Below are 22,051 nucleotides of genomic sequence, written 5' to 3' on the forward strand. Positions count from 1 at the left end.
TTTAATATATCATATTTCATTTACAAAGTGCAATTCCAATCCATAATTTGGTTAAATGAAAAAGTGAGATTTACTTTGTAATTCTCTAAATGCCTACTCTGAAGTCAGGAAGTGGCAAATGCTAGCAGTGAAGCATAGACAAAGGTGATTCAATCCATCTGTGGTGGCAGCACAGCAAAGAAAATAAAAAATGCATTGAGTAAAGTCGCAGAATATTCCCATGCAATAATTATGTGTTTTAAAATGCATTTCTAGCTTGAAAGAATCTGTAGATGGTTCAATCCAAAGTAGGAAATACTATATACTGTAATTAACAACACTATAGAAAGTTAAGGTAATGCAGTATCCAGGCATTCATTTCTTTGGAAAAGCTTCCATCCTTACTGTAAATCAAACAGCCAGCAGTAATTCAAATATTTGTTCTCCTTCAAATAACTGTATTTTTAAAAATGACACTTGGCTAATGTTTAAGGCTAATACCTTTTTGTTTCTTTTGCAAATAGTTATGCAACTCTGATAAACTATGGGAAATGATTGTACAAAATTTATCGGGCAGAATTACCTCAGAAATGAGATCCCTGGCACACGAGGTGGGCTGGAAGCAGTTCTTCTTCACTAACAAGATTCAACTGCAGCTCCAACTCAGAAGAAGACGACAGATGAAAACTGAATCATCAGATAGCCTGTCAGATTAAAGGAGTGCTTTTCCTAGCTGGCAGTAACAACTCTAATGTGTGTATTTGTTCCATAAATGTCTTGCTTTGTTTTCTGGAAAAAAGAAATTGAGCTGCAGGTATAAAATTAATGTGGGGCCTGCCTTGATGAACACTCATTATGAAGGTGTGCAAGAACAACTTTTTTGTTTCGTTATTTCATTTGTTTTCATTGGGTAAAAAACTTCGTGAGGTTCGTTCATTTACAGCACATTTGTTTTCATCACTCCCGTTTTTGCATTGTCTTTATTTTGCTTTTTCTTAGGGGCTGGTCATGGAAGCCACTTCTTTGTAGCCTGCAATTTATTTTTCCAGAAAGACCTAGGCATAGTCCAGGGAATTTGATGGTGGTAAGGGTAGTATTAGCTGCCACAAAAACGATGAAAGGCGCTGCCGCCCCCGGCCTGGGTGCAATTTTCCTTTAAAAATGCATTGAAATAACACAACATCCAGGGTATTCTGGGGAAATAAAATGGCAGCTACCAGGAGGAGCTGCTGAAAGCAACTGATGTTTCCTGTAGCTGCAACTTAATTCACAAAGAAACAATTCCCTTTCATTTTGTAAGATATGAAACATCTATACATAGTTTGAGGGACCTGATTAACTACAGTATAATAACCTTTTTTAAAAAAAAGGTTGAATACTGTGGAAATATTTCTGAAGGCTATTATATTTTTAATAGCCAAATGTTAAACCCACTTTTTAACAAAAGCATAAAGAATTGCATGGAACAATGACACTGCTCCCCCAATTTCCATCCTAAAACAGGAATATCCACTTGCAAGTCCAGAAAAGTATTATTTGCTCCAACCATGGCTACAGCTTTCAAGCTAACACTAATGTTTACAAACGACATGCAATGTTGTTACTTGGAGTTGTAATACTTTTAAGACTATCCTAATATTCAACTGAAAACAAGATTAATATGGTTTGGTGACTTTCTTTATCTGAGATCTGCCTTCTGCTCCAGTGTTTATGATACAGTTCAAAATGATATATAGTACATTTTCTGTTTTGCCATATTTTATAAATGTGCCAATCAAAATTTAGGCCTTACAAGTATTTCACCTTCAGTTTGGCAGAGAAAAAATTAACTTTTTTTAAATAATGTTCAGGTTTGCTTATGTCCTTAAACATAATTTGCTTAGGGTATGCTTAATGACTTGATTTCCTTGATTTTAGAAACAGTTGAAAATTAAGTATTAGTGTCTAAATCTTGTCTTAAATGATCAGTAAGGGTTTTTTGCAGTACATTTTAAAATACTGTGAAAATATTAAGTATTATTATAGAACACTTACAGTCCAAATTGTGTCTTGAATGAACAATACTTTTAAATAAATGTATAAATAACGTGAAAACGTTTTCCTGTGCTTAGTGTTCTGAAACTACTGATTATTTTTTTCTGAACTGTATTTTAATTTGGATTCTGCTAATGTTAACACCACAGATTTTCATTATTGCTTGATGTAAACTGAAGGGTTCTTATGTAATTCAAGTATTATCATAAGTATGTATGCATAAACTTTTGGGATTGAAGCCTAAAGGGTGCAACTCTCCCCTAGTGACAGCACAGGAAGCCAAACTCTGGCATATGCCATTCACTTAAGAGCCCAGGCCCCCGCCCTATCGCCTAGTAGTTGTGCTGGTACCACTGAAACTACTGCAGCCAGTCTGGCCAGTCACAACACTTCCAGCACCTTTTCCCTCTGAAAACAAGGGACAAGCCTTGCTAGCAACTGCTGTGACTGCTCCAATCAGTGGCTAATGAATGATGCAACTGACTTCCATTTTAGACATGTCTGAGATTTACTAATATTCAGCTGTTGGTGTCAGAGATTTTTTTTAAAAAGGCTAGAGTTACAGACCATCGTGATCCTTCTTCAGTCCTTAATCACACTTCTGGTCTAAAGTTGAACCAGTTGTCCATTCTTGTTTCTAATGCAAACTGGATTATCTCTATAGTTGTCCCTAGTAGGGTGATTGTGCGACTGCATGATAGGGAGCCAGTGTGCTGTAGTGGTTAAGAGCAGTGGACAGATTACGATCTGGTGAACCGGGTTCGTGTCTCTGTTCCTCCACATACAGCTGGGTGACCTTGGGCCAGTCACACTTCTCTGAAGTCTCTCAGCCCCACTCACCTCACAGAGTGTTTGTTGTGGGGGAGGAAGGGAAAGGAGATTGTTAGCTGCTTTGAGACTCCTTAGGGTAGTGATAAAGCGGGATATCAAATCCAAACTCTTCTTTTGCAGCGCTGTGGGGTTGAGGATTGTGCTGCAAGTTACTAAAAAGTTTCATTATCATATAAATGTATATGACACAGAGGATACATTTTAGTAAGTATGGTAAAATGCTACTAACAATAATGTGAATAAATAGAAAAATGAATTACAGTTCAAAGCAATAAACATCCGCATTTCATATAATTAAATTTGTGAGAAGTCTCCATAAAATTACCAGTAGCATTCCAACAACAAAGCAAAAGCTGTCATTGAAGGACAGCTTATCATTATTTTCCTTTTACAGTACTACATTTTCTTAAGATTCCAGCGTTGCACTTACATATTTAAACAAGAATTTAATTTACACACAAAAATAAGCACCCTTAATAAAATAGTTGAAAGATAAATGATTGCAAAGCACCAAACATTAGGCTGCTTCACATACGTCCCTGGCCAGAAATAGCCTTTTGTGCCAGAAATCATCCCTCTTTACCACATCCAAAGGAACATGTTCTTTAGGAGACCCATATACCTGTATCCTGATGGGGCAATCCTAAATCCCACATTGATGGCTCGGGTTAGGATGCACCAGTCTCCCACCAGTGGAGAATGTCCCTAATGGAGGTGGCTCTGCTGCAGTGGAATACCCACCTCCAGCCCAGTAGGCAGTAAGCTACCATCAGCAGTAGCCAGCAGAAAGCTCCAAAAGTAGGGCATTATGGTGCCAGATCTACTCCCCTACCCTAAAAGGCTGGATCCAAAATCCAATGGAGAATTAGCTGCTCAGTTCCTCCAACCCCCCATTATGATTGCTCTGTGGTTTGTGTTCCCTTTCCTCATTTTGAAAGGGAAGAATAGTGCAAATTCCATCTCCATGTGTAGTGCCCATGCTATACGTCACATTAGGTCGGGGTTCTCAAGAGTATAGCACAGACTTCCTTTGGCTCGTGAAAGGCCTGGTAAAGCGGGGAGGCAATGTTCCAAAGAGGGGCTGAATTCTGAAGAAATGGGTGCATTGAATGCCCCCTGGCAGAAGATGATGACTGGTGCATCATCGTCTGGGTGCAATTTGGAAAGAAGAGTTCAGAACGCTGCTTTCTTCTGATGTTTTGCGGTGCATGACTTTATGAGGAAAACAGATGTTCTGTTCCTCTTCTAATGCCAGGTTTTCAGTAGCAAGATCCCTATATAGGGAAAGGTATACACGTGTACAAGGATCTCTATTGTTTACATATGGAACAGCCCAAGAGACTGGTGCAGGGATGTCAACAGCAGAGGGCAGAGTAAATTCTGGAGAAGTGACTTGAGTTCAAAAAGTTGGGGAAACACTGCTTTAGATAAAAGCACTTCCTCTGCTGCCACATGGAGGGGATCACTAACTGGGTAAATGTGTGAACCAGCCAATTCTATACTGCCCCACCATGTTCTCATAATTTTTAAAAACGTAATGCACTTAAAGGTTTTGTTGTGCTCCCTACCAAAAACAAAAACCCATACAAACACAGTTTGGAAAAGCCGTATTCAGGTTTACAATGTATATATTTTGTTCTCTGTATATATAATCGAACATTCTGTATTATATTCTAAGGAGTTGCTTCTCAGACAAAATATATACCCTTGATAAATTTCACCCTGAGAAAGTGGCTCCTTGAGGTTACACAATAAAATTAAAAACAGTACAGTAAATTACACAAACAATAAGGCAGCCAGGGATTTCTGTATGCGTTTGGAAACATTTTTTTCCAGACTAAAACCCACTGAGGGAATGTTAAACTGCAACGTTTTGAGAGGCAGTTAAGTGAACACTAAAGATTCTTTCTAGCTGACATACGAGATTGTCTTTGGCAAAAATCACAGGGAGATAAGACAGTTCTCCACAGTAGTGGAAGGCAGTACACCAAAGGCTAAATGTTTTCTAAGCCTCTTCAGAAGGGAACAACTTGCAGTGGAGAAGCAGCAGAGATTTGGGATGCTTAACCCCTTTTGATTTTTTTCATTTTGCTGCAACAGGTCCCTGCAATTCTAAAGTCATGTACTGCAAGATAAACACCATCTGGAAACCTAGAAAAGTATCTTAGGGAAAGAATTTCCAGCTCTAAAAGCAGTCAGCCTGAAAAGAATTAATCATCCACTTCTCCACCCCGCCCCCCAAAAAAATACCCTGCACTAAAGCTGCTGTGTCTAGATTTTTTTTTTGCATGTTTGCATTTTGATGTGCAACATAGTCCTTACTGTATTTTACAATTAGACAGAAATACTTCCACATCTAAATTATTTTGTTATTACAATGCAATCCTGCTTTTGAGGCATAATGCAGCAAGGGAATCATACACTGGACTTCCAAGAGCTAGGACAATGGTAGACTTTAACTCCTTTGCAGTAATTTTGGGAACTAGCTTTGTTCCTTGGTTGCAGAGCTTCAGAAGCTGTTTCCCATGCACAAACAGGGGCAGCTTGCTGTATGGCAGGGGGGCACTACACAAGAGGCCATTTAATCTTAGGGAGGTAGATTGAGATGGTGAAGAGTGCCACAGTCCTTAGTGCTGCATTTGCAGAGGCCATGATTGGTGCCCCTTAACATCAGCAGGCTGTATGTTCCAGCCTTGCTTGTTTAGCAGAGGCATGTGACATAGCAATTACACGGGGGGAAGAGATCTGACATATGAGGTATGGCATGCTCTGGCTGGGCTAATTTAACCAAAGCCAGGGAAGGCGATTCTGAGCTGCTCCTATCAACTCTTGTGAAATTAAATAAACAATCATCATTTCCCACCTATTCTGTTATCCTAACTGATAATACTGCTGCAAGAAAAACTGGAATTGAATTCTGCAGAGGAAAAGGCACCACTGTACCTCTGCAACTAGGACTAATAGTAACTGCTACAGTTGAACTAGGATCCACAGACAATGTCAGGTCAATCCGTCTGGCAGCTACCTTTTGGCTAAATATGTAAACAAGAAATCAGCAGCAGTGAATCTTCAGCCTCACTACTGATCCTTTAATCCTAAGAACCATGTTGTAGCTCCCCACTAGTAACCACTTAACAGCTTTGGGCTTTTGTTGCCATTGTTCCTTCTTTCCCATGTTGCTATCTCAAGGTTATTTAAGCTAGCGCAAATAGAATAAATTGCTCCGTGGTCTGCAGACACAAATCATTTATCCCATAATAATAAAAAAAACACCATTTTCATTATCTTGAGTCCTTAAAACAAGAGTTGGGAACATGCTGCCCTTCAAATGTTGCTGAACTACAACTCCCATCATCCCTTACCACTGGCCAAGCTGGCTGGGGTTCATGGACAGTGGAGTCTAACAGCATCCAGAGGGCCAAAGGTTCCCCAGAAACTCTCATTAATTTGTGCAGTAACATGTCACCGATTGGCGTCTGGCTGATGTTCAACAACTAATTTATCAACAGTTGGAATAACCAATAGAAATGATTCTCATATGTGTGAGTCCTAATGGGGCTAATTATTTCCCCCCTCTTTTTCCTGTTGGTGTAAAAAAGGAGTAACTGCATTCCGGTCTGCTGAATTGTGCTTGTGTCAAATCTCTGTGAATAACAAAAGAGAGAACTAATTTTCAGCTACTGATCAAAGCTGCACCATTATGTCAGTAGGATGTTCAGCTTTTGAAAAGGTGCCAATAAAACTACCAGCTGTAGTCTTGTTTCCACTAGTCCGTTGATAGTGGCAGTGTGAACTTTATTTAATGTCCAAAGATGGTGACTTTCAGTCCAGTTGGTCCCATTAGATGGACTGTTTGGTACCATTTCCGGAAAAACAAATGATGAAATGACGTTCTGTTTAAAAAAGCTCTCAGTACATTGTGCTATACTTTTCCACCTTCTCTGTTTTTTGCCGGGGATGGCTTTATCTTTCCAATACAAGGCTGTATGAGCAAAGTGAGGATTCCCACCATGTAAAGCAAACCACATATGTAGAAAGAAAAGTCATATTTTTGTGTCAGGTCATAAATCCAGCCTGGAAAACAAGAGCAAGGCAGTTATCTATAGGCTATGATCAATAAATCAGTGAAGAATAGAAAACATTATTTATTCTAATCACAGCATAGTTGTTGGTATGCTCAGTCTCTTTCCCCACCTCCATTTGTCTTTCATCCATCTTAACTTTCATAGAAACCATTCTGCAATGCATTGTATGGCTTTGCGGTTGCTCTGCCTTACACTAACTGATATCTGATTTATTCTAGTCTGCATCTGCACAAAACTCCCCCAAGAAAAAAAATATGCTATAAGCCAGAGGGTCTGGTAGAGTCAGCCAACAAAGGGTCAGAGGTAGTGGCTGGTAGCCAATGAGATTAGACATCTGTGAGAAAGCAGATGTTGGTGAAGTTCCTTCTACAAATTTGCCCTGTGAGCATTGTGTTATCTTGTCAAACAACTTCTACCACACTAGGAGCTCCTTTCTTTAAAATCAAGAATGTACCAAGGTACAGTGGTACTTCAGGTTAAGTACTTAATTCGTTCCGGAGGTCCGTTCTTAACCTGAAACTATTCTTAACCTGAAGCACCACTTTAGCTAATGGGGCCTCCTGCTGCTGCCGTCCCGCCGGAGCACGATTCCTGTTCTCATCCTGAAGCAAGGTTCTTACCTGAAGCACTATTTCTGGGTTAGCGGAGTCTGTAACCTGAACCGTATGTAACCTGAAGCGTATGTAACCTGAGGTACCACTGTATCCTTGTTGACTAGGAATGTGGCCCATTAAGGGCGTGGAGTGGGCGAGAATGAATAGTGATTGTACATGCAATGATTCACTAATTATTTTATTTATTGTGTTTATATCCCACCTTTTCCTCCAAGGGACTCAAGGCGGCACACATGGTTCCCCCCCCCCCATTTAATGCCCACAACAAACCTGTGAAGTAGGTTAGACTGAGAGGCAGTGACTGGCCAAAGGCCACCCAGCAAGCTTCATGGCCGTGTATCTTAACTCATGTCTCCCAGGTCCTAGTCCAACCCTCTTAACTACTACACCACCCTGGCTCTCACTATGAACTCTAGGGGCTATAAAGCACACATGGACTATAAAGTTGGGCAAACAAAACTTTGCATTTACCTGCAAAAGGTGGTCCCAGGAGTGCTGAAATCCCATTAGCACAAATGATGATTCCATAGGCATTTGCGAGGTGCTTAATCCCAACTAAATCTTCAGTAACAACAGGCATGAGTGAAAAATACCCGCTGGAAAATCCTATTAGGGCACAGACCACAGCGAGCCCAGCATATGTGTGCATTAGTGGTAAAATGAAAATGCAGAAGACGAGAGTGAAGTTGGCTGCCATGAAGACATTCCAAGCACTGACGCAGGGTGAATCAGAAATGATGCCAAGGATGACCTTGCCAAGAATGTGGACAATGGCAATAATTGAGGTCAAAGGGAATACATCGTTCTGTGCAGATAGGCCGTATTGCTTCACTATTTCCGGAAGATGGATAAAAGGGATAACAAAAGTGCTGTATGCAAATAAGGCCCAAAACACGAAGGCTGCAAACTTTCTGTTGGTGAAGAGGGATGCAGCGCCAAAGTAACTAGAATACCAGGTCCGAAAGCCTTTCTGGATTGTAAGGGTCAGCTGACTCACCCTCTTCAACACACAAAGAGCATATATATTCTTCCAGTGTCTGGTTACATCTTTGTTTTCCAAGTCTGAAAAAATGTCAGACTTTTCCTCCTTACCATGCCCTTCTTTTGCCTCTTTTCCCTCTTCCTGTAAGATGCCATTAGATGCCAGTGTTTCGGCAGAGCAAGAGAGAGCTTTTGCATGGCTCTTTCTGACGTTTCCCTCTCTGCTTTTTTCAGCGGCTTCCTCTTTGTAATAAACTGGTCTCATAAGCGCTCCACAAACACACAGGTTCAGACAGACCGCGCCCTGGATGAACATTGCGTTCCTCCAGCCAAACTCCATGCAAAGGTATTTTAGCAGAACTGTCATCAGGAAAGCACCAAACCCCGTCCCAGTTGTGCTGAGTCCCTGGGCAAGTGCTCTTCTCTTCTCAAAGTATTCGCCTACCATGACCACAGCAGGCAAGTATACCATCCCACTGCCAACACCTGAAAAAGAGAGATCCCTTAATCAGCTGGAGAACTTTCACTGTAGTCATAACACATGCAGGCAAATTGACACAAGACCCAAACGTTATTATCCAGTATGGCTTCACCTAAGGGTTAAGGATAGGCTTCCACAAGCATCCTAGTGGGGCAGCACTAAAACTGCTAGCACATTTGCAAAGCTAAGCAGCTTCCAGTATGGTTTCAAATGCTGAGAAATGATGACAAGGTGTGACTGTACGCTGCTATCAGACATGGGAGTATGCTTTGGCAGTATTTTGTAAAGCTTTTATGTGTTGTAGAAATGTGTCGTGATAAAGACTGGGAATCACACTCAGCTGATTTTGAGCACCACCAATCAAAGTTTAAATCAGCCTACTGAGGTTTAGGTGTGTATCCCAGAGCTGATACTGTAGTAGTATAAGCCATGAATTCCTGAGACCTGTAAGATCAGACCTAAATATAGTCACCTGGGCTTAATAAACGAATATTCTCCATCACTAGAAAGACCATACATAATCTCAAACTCAAGTCGTATCAACCTCCAAAGCCAGAATGACTCTTTAGCTAACACCAAAGCCTGATTCCAGAAATAGTATTATGGTTTGTTTTTTTAAAAAATTTTATTGGGTTTTTACATTTTATAAAGACACACACAGACAAAAAGACAAAGACAACACATATACAATTTCATACCCTTACTTTCTTTACCCCCTTTCCCTGACTTCCCCCACCCCCTCTTCATACATCCCAATTCCGATAATTAGTTCAGCAAGTTCTTGTCTATCATCTTAAACATATTGTTATTATTTTTAAAACTTAGCTCTTTTTACTTGTCCACATTTAACTTATCCAATTCTCTTATAAACAATAAATCCTTTTTCTAAGGTCGACCTAACTTCCCTTCCACGAATTTCTCCCTTTATGTATTAATTATAGGTCATAATGGCCAAATACACAAGTCATAAAATTTTGAAATTCTATTCTCCCCTCCCTCCCTACCCCGGTTTCCATCCCTTCCCAAGCAAATGTCCACAAAAACAGTTCCTAGCCCGGATTCCTCACATCCGAGGCCTTCAATTCTCTGTCAGTCTCTCTCTGCCGATTTTGTTGGTAATCCTTTTTGTTGGTCCTCAGGTCTCGAAGGAGTTCTGTCACAGTCACATCAAATTTTCTTCCATCCAAAATGTTTAAAAGCAGTTGCTGCAAAAGGTCAGCTGCTCTCCCATACTCAAAGAGGAAGTCCCGATCATGTTTCTTTATTCTTTTAAATTCCAGTATTCCAAGTACTCCAGGGACTTCCTCCTTCATCTTTCTCATCTTTCGCAGATTTGTAATCCGAAGATCTTCTTCTTTATTTTCTAACGATATAGGCTTCTGGTTGGTATTTTCCACCTGTACTTTCTCCACTCCTTCTTTCCTCTCCACCAATTCCAAAAATGTCTCTTCTGGTTCAGCTGCAGGTTTTTTATCAGTCAGATCCTTTATGCATTCAGCAGAGTTGTTTGTTTTAGAATTCAAGGTCATAAGTTCTTTGTTCATAGCCGTACTCTGCTCTTGCAGGATTCCCACGAGAAAAAACATTTTTTCTATCTCTGCCAGTAATTTTCCCTCTGCAGCCATTGTAATGTCTCTAGTTCCCCCTAGGGGGATTCCAATTGCTTAATAGTCCTTTTCCAACAATCCGTTACTTTGTTGTTTATTACTACTTTGTTTCCAACCACCTCAATTCAAATGTAACACCTTTAGTTCAGAGAGTTATTAAATAGTAAAGTTCTTGACTTTAACTGCCCGTTTGACAGCTCCTTTGACAGCTGTCAAACTCCTTATTCTTTTTCCTCCGGCACATGCACAGGACGCTCCCGGGTTCAGGGGGGGGGGGGAGTTACACAAAAACTTCCAAAACTCCTCACTTTCTCTCCAGCACAAAGACTTCTTCTGTCAAATTCATGGAAATATCTTTTATCTGACACCAAAAAGACAATAATCTCTCCACCTTAGTTCTCCGATTCTTGCTTTAGATCATTTGTAAATAGAGGGGGTGCGGACTTCCCTTTAGCACATCCCCCGGTCGTGCCGAATTCAAAAATAAAAATTTTAAAGTCCAAATTCCATTCTACTCACGGGTTGTTTGTTTTCCAGTCCAAATTTTGGGGGAAAAGTCAGCGCTCTCCGGCCATGGCTCGCGGCTTCGCTCCACTGAAGTAGCGGTCTACTCCCAGCACCACGCCGCTCTCCGTACCCTCTCCGTAGCCTTTAAAAAGGCTCTTCGTGGGTCGGGGAAGGCGCTTAAAGGTGCCCACCGAGTCACCAAGTCCGCAGGCTTCCACGCCTGCGGTTTCTAAGGGTCCCCGCGTCGCCGGCGCGGTAAGACCCGTCTTCAGCAGAGCCGATTCCCTCCGGAGCTCGGAGGGAATCCGCCATTAGCCGATCGCGCTAACCCGGAAGTCCAGAAATAGTATTATGCATGCTGGAATGGGATCTATCATCAGTGTTTCAGGTAAAAGCCACAGATTTATTAGACACATGGTTTCCCTTAAAGGTAGAAGCTACCTCACATGCAGCACTAATAACTAGGGATTGTGTTTGTGCCTTCCATTTCCACAACCACCACAGCCATATACTTTAAAGGTTTATTTATTGTATTTAAAATTGTTCCTTTTCTGAGATGAGAGCTGAAACTGCTCTGAGTTCTGCTTTCACTGATGCTCAAACAATTCCTAGTAAGTTAATTGGTTTAAGTGGGTGTCCCAGAAAAGACAATCTGCTCTTATGTCAACACTGTGGCATAATCTGTGAAAAAAAGAAAATATTTGCAGACTAATGGACCATATACTTTCTGCCTGAAGATGTTTTTGCTGTCACTAAGCACCTAATGTGCTTATGTTGTCAGTTTACAAGAAGTTTATTCCCAAGGTTTCCTCTCCACCTGCCACTGGCCCCTCATTCCAGGCTGAAAATGAATATGGAATTTCTCCTCTTATTCTAATGGGGTCTGCTATGGCCTTAGAAAGAGAGAAGACTAATATTTATTCTACTGAACAGGACATTCCTACCAGGACACAGAAGAGAAGTCCAACTCAGCTTCCGTATGCCTTTAAATGGGGTCATGTTTTGTTTTCTCTTATCATTGTATTTTCATACTGCAGGTGTTGTCTTTTGGATTTTTCCACTTCAGATACCCAAATCTCTTGAGATGATTAACAGCCTTGTGGTGTTTCAAGCTCAAAATCAATTTTCTCATCTATACACAACAAAGTTTACTGTTCCCTTTTTTTTTGCCCTTCTATTTATACTCTCACACTCATAGTCAGACAGCTGAGTGCAGAAGGCTGCCTACCCACTTCAATTTTATCTGTCTTAACACAATGAGCATCGGCCAGTTCAAGGCCTATCTAAATTAATTTAATGTAAAGCTTTGTCAAATGCCGCACGTGATAATTATAAACCTCTACCATGTATCGTATTGTTCATTTCCCTTCTGAAATAAAAAACACCAAATCCGAACCTTTCCTTGTAGGGCAGTTCTTCCAACCTGCTGATCAATTTGATTTCCCATTTTTGCGCCTTCTTCAGCTCTAAAATATCCTCTTTTTTTGGTTGTAGCAGCCAGAACACTACACAGTATTCCATGTCTGGTAGCTTACTCAGTAGTAAGCCTCATCAAGATCATAGGCTTTCTACCTATGGCACACACTCAAATATATTGCTTTAAGCAACTTTGTATGAGTTCCTGCCAAGTTTTATATGCCAAGTGAGTTTATCACTTGGGGTCCCTTCCAACTCTAACATTCTATGATTCTGTGAAACTTTTGAATTGGCCTGGGCCACTCTGTTTAACCAGCTGTCATGCCACCTTCAGAGGAAAGGTTATTTAAAGATTATCAATATCAAAACCATAAATCCACTCTCAGAAAGAGCAAATAAAATATGATTAAGATGCAGTGTCCCAAATCAACCCCAATGAATATTGCTCATAAGGATCAGCAATGTGAAAGAGGAAGACGTTGTCCTGCAATGACACAATACTTTAGGTGACCCCGATATCTATCTACTTCCTTTAGACCAGGGATTCCCAAACTTTTCCCCCCATGGAGCACTTGAAAACTGCCAATGGTCTTGACACTTAATGGTTTTTCTGCCTGTTGTAGCAATTGTAACATGCTGTGCTAGGTGCTGTATCTTATCACATCACTAATCACCTTCTATCCCGGTCCATCCCACTCACCATGTTGGCAGATCGCTGGGATCTTATAGCGCTGGAGCAGCAACTAGGATCTTTGGGTGAAGAGTGGTATTCAAATTTAGTAAGGTAAAGGTAAAGGGACCCCTGACCATTAGGTCCAGTCGTGACCGACTCTGGGGTTGCGGCGCTCATCTCGCTTTATTGGCCAAGGAAGCCGGCGTACAGCTTCCGGGTCATGTGGCCAGCATGACTAAGTCACTTCTGGCAAACCAGAGCAGCGCACGCAAACGCCGTTTACCTTCCCGCCGGAGAGGTACCTATTTATCTACTTGCACTTTGATGTGCTTTTGAACTGCTAGGCTTGCAGGAGCAGGGATCGAGCAACGGGAGCTCACCCCGTCGCGGGGGTTTGAACCGCCGACCTTCCGATCGGCAAACCCTAGGCTCTGTGGTTTAACCCACAGTGCCACCTGCATCCCTTGACAAATTTAGTAAGTAATAATAATAATAATAATAATAATAATAATAATAATAATAATAATTGTGCCTGCCATTCACAGCTACTGCTTCCACCATTCTTTCCAGACGTGCCACGGACCACCTGAGTAAAGCTTGCAGACCAGTGGTAGTCTGCAGACCAGTTTGGCAACCCCTGCTTTAGAGCGATGCACTAAGCTTTGTACATTCATCCCAATGCTTCTGAAAGGAACACCAAGCGTTTTATGTTCCACAGTGCTGTATTCTTCATATGGCATTCTGTACGTGAAATAACTGGTGTATGTTTCCAGCAAAGGGATTTTGTCAAATGCTCAACACATTTGCACATCATGGCAAACCATAATCCATGACTTACTGTGCATGAGCAAATCATGCTCTTAGTGTGCAAAGAAAAGAAACCATGATCCCTGGCTTAGTATTATGTCCAAACCAGCATTCAAGCAAACCACAATTGGTAAGCCAAGAAGAAATCTTGGTTGATCTTTGTGGTTGGGGTGAAATAAATCATCATCCCTGTTTCAGACACAATGCTCAGCTAGGGATTGTCGTTTTACCCCTCTGCGCACTAGCAGGAAGTAGGAGAGAGGATAGAAGTGGGAGTGATGTGCTGATGCACAATAACAGATGGTTTATAACTTACTGTGGCATGCAAATGCAGCCATTCAGTTATACTGGTCTTATTTAACTATTAATCTTAGTGCTGCCTTGCCTGCATTGTTGAAAAAAGGACATGCTTGCATCACACCTTCAAATTACCATTGTACTTTTAGTTTGGAAGGACAAAGGGGAACGTTGGAATCTTAAAGCATGTCCAAGAGCTATGGGTAAACGGCATGTTTTATTGTTATGTTATTGTAATTGAGTCTTCTGCTTTTAAATATTTTGCAAACCACCCTGGAAAAGTTTTATATGGGAGGCACATAAACAAACAAACAAACAAACAAACTTGCTATTTCACATCAGCAGCAATCTGCCCAAGAAGTGTGACAGGGGCGTATGATTTGCTGTGAAACAAAATACAGACATTCAGTATTTAGGTTGGTTGTGGCTTTCCAGCTAATCTGAAATACCATGCATCACCTGAATTAAGGTATCTATGCAAGTGATCTGAAGTGCTTATGTAGATGCTGCATACGTGTCACTTTTGACCTCCAACATGTGAGGTATCTTCTCATGTGCACTGTTTTGTGTGCACAAACCTACCCTCCTCCATTGACATGCATGAAGAAACTCTTACAGGCTGAGGAACTTCATGTTTGTGGTGGAGTTACTGTGCTTAGAAGGGATTGTAGGTCAGGGTGACTGCCTCTTTGCAAACTCAGGCTTGCTTATTTTAGCATTCAGTTACTACAATGAAAATCCGAATGCATATTCAAAAAATAAAGCATGCTTACCAGCTGTAACCCCAAACGTTATAAAGAGGTAATGTACATTTGAGGCATAGGAACTCAGTATCCATCCTACAGCAGTCAAGATCCCTCCAGCTATTGCTGTTTTCCGGCAACCGCAGGTGTTAATGAACAAACCAATAAAAGGACCTGTGCCAAAACATGAAGAATGGATTGTTTTCCTAAAGCTTTGTTTATTCTCTTCACGAGGATAACCACACTGAAACCACTGATTACCAGCAATAAGATCAGTAAATATTAGGCCACCTGTTCAAAACTGTTAAGTGCTAAACATCGGTTCTCAAAGATCTAGGCACTTATTTCTAATCAATATATGAAACTGAGACAATATGACTCATGACAGGCAGAGATTATCATAGGCAAACAGCATCATATTTTATAAGTGGCTGCTGCTAAATATTTTGATCCATAAATGTATCTATCTCTGCAGGAACTGATTTTGGGCATATCCATTTCTTCTAGAGTGGCTTATGAACCTACCTACGATCAAGGTTATACCCATACTAAGGGAGCTGACCCACGCTGTCAGTCCTCGACTTTGTCTGAATTCGTCAAGCCATTCCATGTTGAGAACACCAAGGGCCATTTGTGATCCCATGATGAGAATGTGCACCAGGAAAGAAGAAAGGACAATCATCCAAGCCCATCCACCATCAACATCTGGATTCGCCATAAGCTTCTTCTCCCTGTCTTTGGAATCCTCTTCAAAATCATAGCCAACATCTTCGCGACTGGCGTACATTTTCCACTGAGTATCCTGAAACAAACAGAAAATGTTTTCACAGGCTCAGGGTTGTCTTTTATTTTAGTTTCTTTGGTGCTTTATTCATCAACTCAAATAAAACTGGTTTGTTGGCAGCTCGGCCACCATTTTGCGTCCTCCACAACACCCTGGGACTTCATGAGGGTGGAAATGGCAGCCGCCGCCACTGCCACCCACAAAAAAATGGCCTCCATTTTTCCTAGAGGGAGGATGAGAAAAAGAAAAATCTCGGGAAAATGTACTCTGAGAAATTTCAGCTCCTCTCCAAGTCACCTGTAGGCAGCCAAAGTGACACGAATTGGAAGCAGATTTTCAACACCCAGCCACAGCGGTAGGATTTGAAATACTTAACCGTGCCCTTGTAGGGACAGATATTTTGGCCACAAAATGTTTTCACACTGTTAGCCGCAACGTATTTTTATCTTTGGATATCTGCACTGCAAACACACTCAGAAAAAGGAAAGGTTGTTTGTAAAAACTGTGCACACGCCATCAGCTGCCCAGAACTAGGATAGGACACTGGCCCTCACCTCACTGCTGACTCAGAGCAGCCTTGACCCAGCCTTGTCTCTTCCATTCACTCACAGATTACTCCACACAACTAAGTGTCATGCAGCAAGCTGGCTGCCAGAAAAGCCACAGACCATCCTTAGAGCAGCAACGCCAAACATCAGTGACTGCTGTTTGCTCTTAATCAAGCAAGGCCAGCAAGTCCGAAATGCTACACTGACATAATAACTGGGATTCCAGAATACATTAGCATTTGCTCTCCTAGTGTAAAAAGTTCTTTCCATAATTGATACTGTCTTCCGAATAACCCTGTTAGGTCGTCTTTGCTCTGGGAAAGACATTATTTCCTCCCACAAATTTTGTCCAAAATACCTTTTTCCTAGTGGGGTTAAGATTGGGAGCCACCCAGAGTGGCTGGGGAAACTCAGCAGATGGGCGGGGTATAAATATATTATTATTATTATTATTATTATTAAGAGCAGTTCAGAGGCTTGCAATTTTCAGTAGAAAAACAGCACGAGGTAAAAGGGAGGTTCTATCCCCCTCCCCACACACTTCTTCCTTCCTTATTGGTGTTTCACTTCAAATTGAAGCACCTGCAGCTTCGTTGTATAAAGGAATAACACAACTACACATAACGTGTAGTTCATTCCTTACTAAAATCAGAACAGGAATGTGCCGGTTTCGCAGATGGGGAGATTCAAGTAAAGTTAAGATAAGCCCAACATTTTATTAGCTGCAACTCTTGTTTAGATTATTTACATTTTAGGGCCCAACTCGCTAACAATGTGATTTAATGCATGTTTATTGATAGTTCAGTTAGACCAGGGCAGGCTAAGTTTTCATATCAAGTGGGCGGCAAGAGCATTTTGACACGGAATCTGCGGGCCGCACACTTGGTTGCAGAAGCCACCCAAAAAGAACATCAGGGCCACCTGGGGCCCTCGGGCCATGTGTAGGACCACCCAGAGTTAGACCTACTCTCAGACTTACTGCATAGGAAGGTCTCCTACTGCCATTTAAAAAATTGTTATGTCCCTGCTTAGATATGAGGTTCATTCACTGGGTCACCTTGGTCAAATCACTATGTTGCATCCTAATTTGATCCACAGGATTGTTGTGAGGATAAAAGGAGGAGGACATGTGTGGCATCCTGAGCTCCTGGGTGAAATAAAAATGTATTTAACCAGCAAATAAACAGCAGTTCTTGATTTGGCTAGATACCCATGGAGCATAAAATGCTCAGAATGTCTGTAAATCTGGGCCCTTTGAAAGCTATATTAAGTTGCACATATTCAATACATGGTGCTTTGAAAAAAAGAAGCAGCAGTTTAAAGGATTTTCCTAAGGCTGCACAAGAGAGCTGTGTCAGAGAGGCAAACTGGCCAGAGCTGTACAGGCCACTACTGTCCTCTTGTTTGTCACATGAATGATGTTATTCCAGCTCCCCACCCACCCCTCCCAGATGATACTCCATCCAGTATTCTGTCTTGCTCTTGATGATTTAGGCCAAATATCAAATCTGAGAAAATCACTTCTAATGTGTTTGCAAGCCTGCCCATTTATAAAAGTCTGCAATCGCAACCCTTACATAAAAACATGAGAATTTTCATTTCTGTTTTTGAACACATAAGAAACGTCCTGAGATACTTTTTAAAAAAAGAAAAAGGAGCAACGATTAAAGCATAATTGCAGTATGTGACCAATACACTTTTTAAATAGCACATCAAAGCAAAATATCTAGGGCTTCTCACTCTCTCGCTCGCTCTCTCTCTCTCTCTCTCTCTCTCACACACACACACACACACACACAAATATATATATATGAGACTTAAACAACAAAGACATAATTTATGTGGTAGTTCCTAGTTACTGCCATATCAGTAGCAAAAGATTGAAGTGTTTCCATCAACTCTGGGCCGCTGAATATTGGTACGTGTGCAACTCAGAACTCAGGGGCATTGTGTTCCATGATTTTTCCTATCTCTTAAAACATAACTAATTTCCTGTGCCAAAGGCATTTCTGGTATGGACAGAAATGAGCAATCCGCTCATAGGCTGTTAATATTTTGCAGACCTGCTTTGCTGTACAGTATGTTTATGCATGGGCAGGCGCAGCAGAAGCCCCACTCCTACCATCTTCCCCATGAGTGTTATACTAATTCCTACAAAATTGCCTTCCGCATAGGAATAAGCCAGTATCAAACCATTATCCCCAGAACGCTGAAATGTGTCTCTTCCCTCTACTTCTTTCCCTTTGCTTCTCACATGGGCACAGCTAATATGGGGGTCATAGATCGTGTGTAAAATGGTCCTGCTGAGCACCTTCCTACTAAATCCAATGTATCACATACATGATCGCCATGGGGTTTGTTTCATTTAAACTACTATGATCAAACTTCGTTTTATAAAATCTGGTGACCGGTCATCATGAATGAAGACTGGACTGTGATCCTAAGCATGCTTTCTTGGAAGTAAGTTTTTGCTTTATAAAGGGAAATTATTTAGGAACAGGCAAGATTCTCTCTCCATTCCCCCCCCCCAAAAAAAGTCCTGCTTAACAGATAGCTTGGTTCTCAACCCATCTATTTTTGCCTTGCCCAAGCACATCTACTCAGAAGGATGTCCCACCGATTTCAAGGGGTTTTGCTCTCCAGTCATGCAATCCTAAGCATGTCTACTAATTGAGTTCAAGTGGACTGACTCCCAGGTATATGTGTATATGCTAAACACATTTATTAAGTAAAAAACCACATTGAACCCTCAGGGATGTTTTGTGTAAATGTGGATGCAGGCTTGTATCAGTATTGCCACCTGTGAACTGCCTTAAATGAAAAAGTACTGCATGTCCTCCAACATTCAGAGGTAGAAATAGGGTTACTTATGCCAAGTTACTTTTAAAATTGTAGTTTTATACTGCAGTGTCGTTGATGTTATGACATATAAATCTTCTCCAGAGCACTTAGCCCTGAAAAGAGGCATATAAAATTTCAAAATAAATACTTGGCAAGCGCCTCTTCACTCCAAGGCTATGCACCACTGAAGTCTCTTGTCTGCAAGAGGTACTCTTGTGTTCATTTACTTGGCAACAGCCAGTCTCGTAACAGATTATCATGCTCAATATCTCAAAATAAACCACAGGCTGCAGCATGTGAAATGGCAGGCTGCGTCCTGCATGGTGCCTTAAGGCTTACCTGGGAGAAAGTCCCACGCAACTCGATGGATCTTACATCTGAGTAGCCAGGTTTAGGACTGCAGAGTTAATGATCAGGTTGTACACTTCCACGGCATGCAGCCCCCCGCAGCCTAATTTCGAAAGCTCTTTGCAAGTTAAGCCTATCTGGCGAAACCAAGCATAGAGGGAGAGGGAGAAATGGGGTGTCACAAAACACAGGGGGAAATGGTGGGATTGAAAGGCAAGCGGTGGCCCCTCCCATTTTTTGCCCTAGCCATGCCCATAGCGCTAGCTTCTCCGCTGCGCCCCGGACCCCGAACACAAGGATTGTGGCCCTCGACAGAAAAAAAGTTCCGCACCCAGGCGGAGAAAGGCAGTGCTAAATGATAAAAAAAAGGGATGAGAAAACCCTCCCCTGGTTTCCGCCTCAGAAACAATAAGAACACGTTTGGGGGACGACGACAGTCTTTTACCAAGAAGCGTAAGGCGAGGGGGTAGTCAGTGGCTTCATGGTAGTCAATGGCTCATTCAGGTGGCGGCTCTCTCTTCTGGCGCCTTCCTTCCCGGGAGCAGAAACCCGGCTGGAGTTGCGGGGAGCGGGCCGCGTAAAAAGCGCGAAAGAAGGAGCCCCGCGCGGAGCAGGGAAGGACAGCGGCGGAGGAACCGCGCGCGGCGGCGGGGCCACAAGGCGACTGACCGCGAGTTACCTCACGGCGGCTGCGGGAGCAGCGGGAAACCTTCCTGCCCGGAGCAGACAAAGCTTCGCGGCCGCTGCGTGCGGAGCCTGCCCGCCTGCCTGGTGCACCATGCATGCCTCCCCGCTTGCCCGAGGCCGCCCAGGCTCCGGTGCCCAGCCTCGAGGGCAGGCCTGGCTGGCACACCCACCCACTCACCCCGGAGGGAGTCGCGCTTACTCCCGGGGGGCGCCTCTCGGATCCGCTGCTGCTGCTGCTGCTGCTTCCCGCCGCGGAGTCCCCGGGACTGCTGCAGTCTGGAGTGGCATCTTCAGCAAGGCGCCCGCCCGGAGCTCTCCTCGCCCGTGCCGGGGGAGGGACGCAGGGAAGCGGGGTCGGGACTGGGTGGGGGCTTAATTCCCCCGCCGGCCTCGAGCCCCGAGCGTTGCCCTTTGGTCCCCAGGGCACTTCGCCTCGGCGTGATCTTCCTCCACCAACTCCCTGCACCGCCGGCCCATCTCTGGCCGCTTGCAAGTCGGCGCGCTCTGCCCATGGGTGCGAGGCACCGGCTGATTCTGGTTTGGCGCAAGGGAGGTTTGGAAGCCCTTGGCGGGCTGCCGGGGCCTCTGGCGATCGCTGGGTGAAATTTGGCGGGCGGCTGGGGGCTGGAGCCAGGCAGCAACTTAGGGCAGGAAAAGCCCCCTTCCAGCCCAGCGAGCCATCGGGGAGAAGAGCGCGGCAGAAGGAGCGAGCGGTGCATTGTTGTTCGTAGACAGGCCTCTCCCGCATGTGGAAATCCTGAGGACCAAAAACAGCCCCAGGGAAGATTAAGAGATTTACACTCCTGTTTACGAAAGGCTTTTGGCTTCCCGTTCCAGAAATCTTCTCACCACTTACCCCCTGGCCTTTTCCCACCCCCACGTAGCAGCTCAGACCCCTGGCGTATTTTCTAAGTAACACACCAGGGACTAGTTTCTTAGTTTTCAGATGAGAACAGCCTTGAAATCGTGAAACGCTGCCGAGTTTTGTCTTGTACCATAGAATCATAGTAGTGGTGGGTGGGACCTCAGGGGTCATCTAGTCCAACCCCCTGCAATGCAGGAATCTAAAGTGTCCACAGCAGATGGCCATCCAACCTCTGCTTAAAAAGCTCCAAGGATGGAGAGTCCACCAACTTCTGAAGGAGTAAGGCCGCACTAGTATGCATGCTTACCTGGGAGTAAGCCCCTTGAAGCTCATTGGGACTTAACTGCTGAATGCCCGTGTGTAGGAGAGCCTGTTAACAGATCAGTTGTGGCACACCCTTTCATGGACTAGATCAGACATGAGGAAACCTTGGCAGCTCTGGGCCTAATGTAGCCCACCAGTTCCATGAGCCAGACCCTGACAATCTCCCCACCAAGAAGCCAAGATGGACCAATTTTCACCCCCATCCTAGTACAATAGGTGGGGATGTTTAACTCTCCCTACCCAGCATAACGGAACACGGGTAGTACTGTAGTCTAAACCACAGAGCCTAGGGCTTGCCAATTGGCAGTTCGAATCCCCGTGACGGGGTGAGCTCCCATTGCTCGGTCCCTGCTCCTGCCCACCTAGCAGTTCGAAAGCACATCAAAGTGCAAGTAGATAAATAGGTACTACTCCGGAGGGAAGGTAAACGGTGTTTCTGTGCGCTGCTCTGGTTCGCCAGAAGTGGCTTAGTCATGCTGGCCCCATGACCCAGAAGCTGTCTGCGGACAAACGCTGGCTCCCTCAGCCAGTAAAGCGAGATGAGCACGGCAACCCCAGAGTCATCCGCAACTGGACCTAATGGCCAGGGGTCCCTTTAC

At 43.2% G+C, this 22,051-nt stretch overlaps 2 protein-coding genes and 1 long non-coding RNA gene across 6 annotated transcripts in view; 2 read left to right on the forward strand and 1 right to left on the reverse strand.

Moving 5' to 3' along the window:
• Positions 1-725, forward strand: part of FBXO36 (F-box protein 36) — a 29,693-nt gene extending 28,968 nt beyond the window's left edge. The window contains exon 4 of the mRNA XM_081861670.1: positions 504-725. Within this exon, the coding sequence (XP_081717796.1) occupies positions 504-695 (192 nt within the window). The 3' untranslated portion in view covers positions 696-725. The remainder of the gene's footprint in view (positions 1-503) is intronic.
• LOC309341842 overlaps positions 1-5,080 on the forward strand; it is a 55,349-nt gene extending 50,269 nt beyond the window's left edge. Inside the window, exon 2 of the long non-coding RNA XR_014156585.1 lies at positions 2,925-5,080. This is a non-coding gene — a long non-coding RNA (uncharacterized lncRNA). The remainder of the gene's footprint in view (positions 1-2,924) is intronic.
• On the reverse strand, positions 1,345-21,681 carry SLC16A14 (solute carrier family 16 member 14). Of its 4 annotated transcripts, none has more exons than XM_081861536.1 (6): positions 20,442-20,538; positions 19,568-19,709; positions 15,581-15,857; positions 15,086-15,229; positions 8,015-9,010; positions 1,345-6,918 (listed from the first exon to the last, which is right to left on the reverse strand). In XM_081861536.1, the coding sequence occupies exons 3-6, from the start codon at positions 15,840-15,842 to the stop codon at positions 6,767-6,769; spliced, it is 1,554 nt and encodes a 517-aa protein (XP_081717662.1). In that variant the 5' UTR covers positions 15,843-15,857; positions 19,568-19,709; positions 20,442-20,538; the 3' UTR covers positions 1,345-6,766. The 4 variants fall into 4 exon arrangements, with proteins under 4 accessions (XP_081717662.1, XP_081717661.1, XP_081717660.1 ...); XM_081861535.1 differs by lacking the exon at positions 20,442-20,538 and adding an exon at positions 20,022-20,416 and having other exon boundaries at positions 19,568-19,713; XM_081861534.1 differs by lacking the exon at positions 19,568-19,709 and having other exon boundaries at positions 20,442-21,681.
• Positions 21,682-22,051: the final 370 nt, after the last annotated feature.

Source organism: Podarcis erhardii (assembly GCF_964252035.2).
Source record: "Podarcis erhardii genome assembly, chromosome: 5".
Taxonomy (NCBI): Eukaryota; Metazoa; Chordata; class Lepidosauria; order Squamata; family Lacertidae; genus Podarcis; species Podarcis erhardii.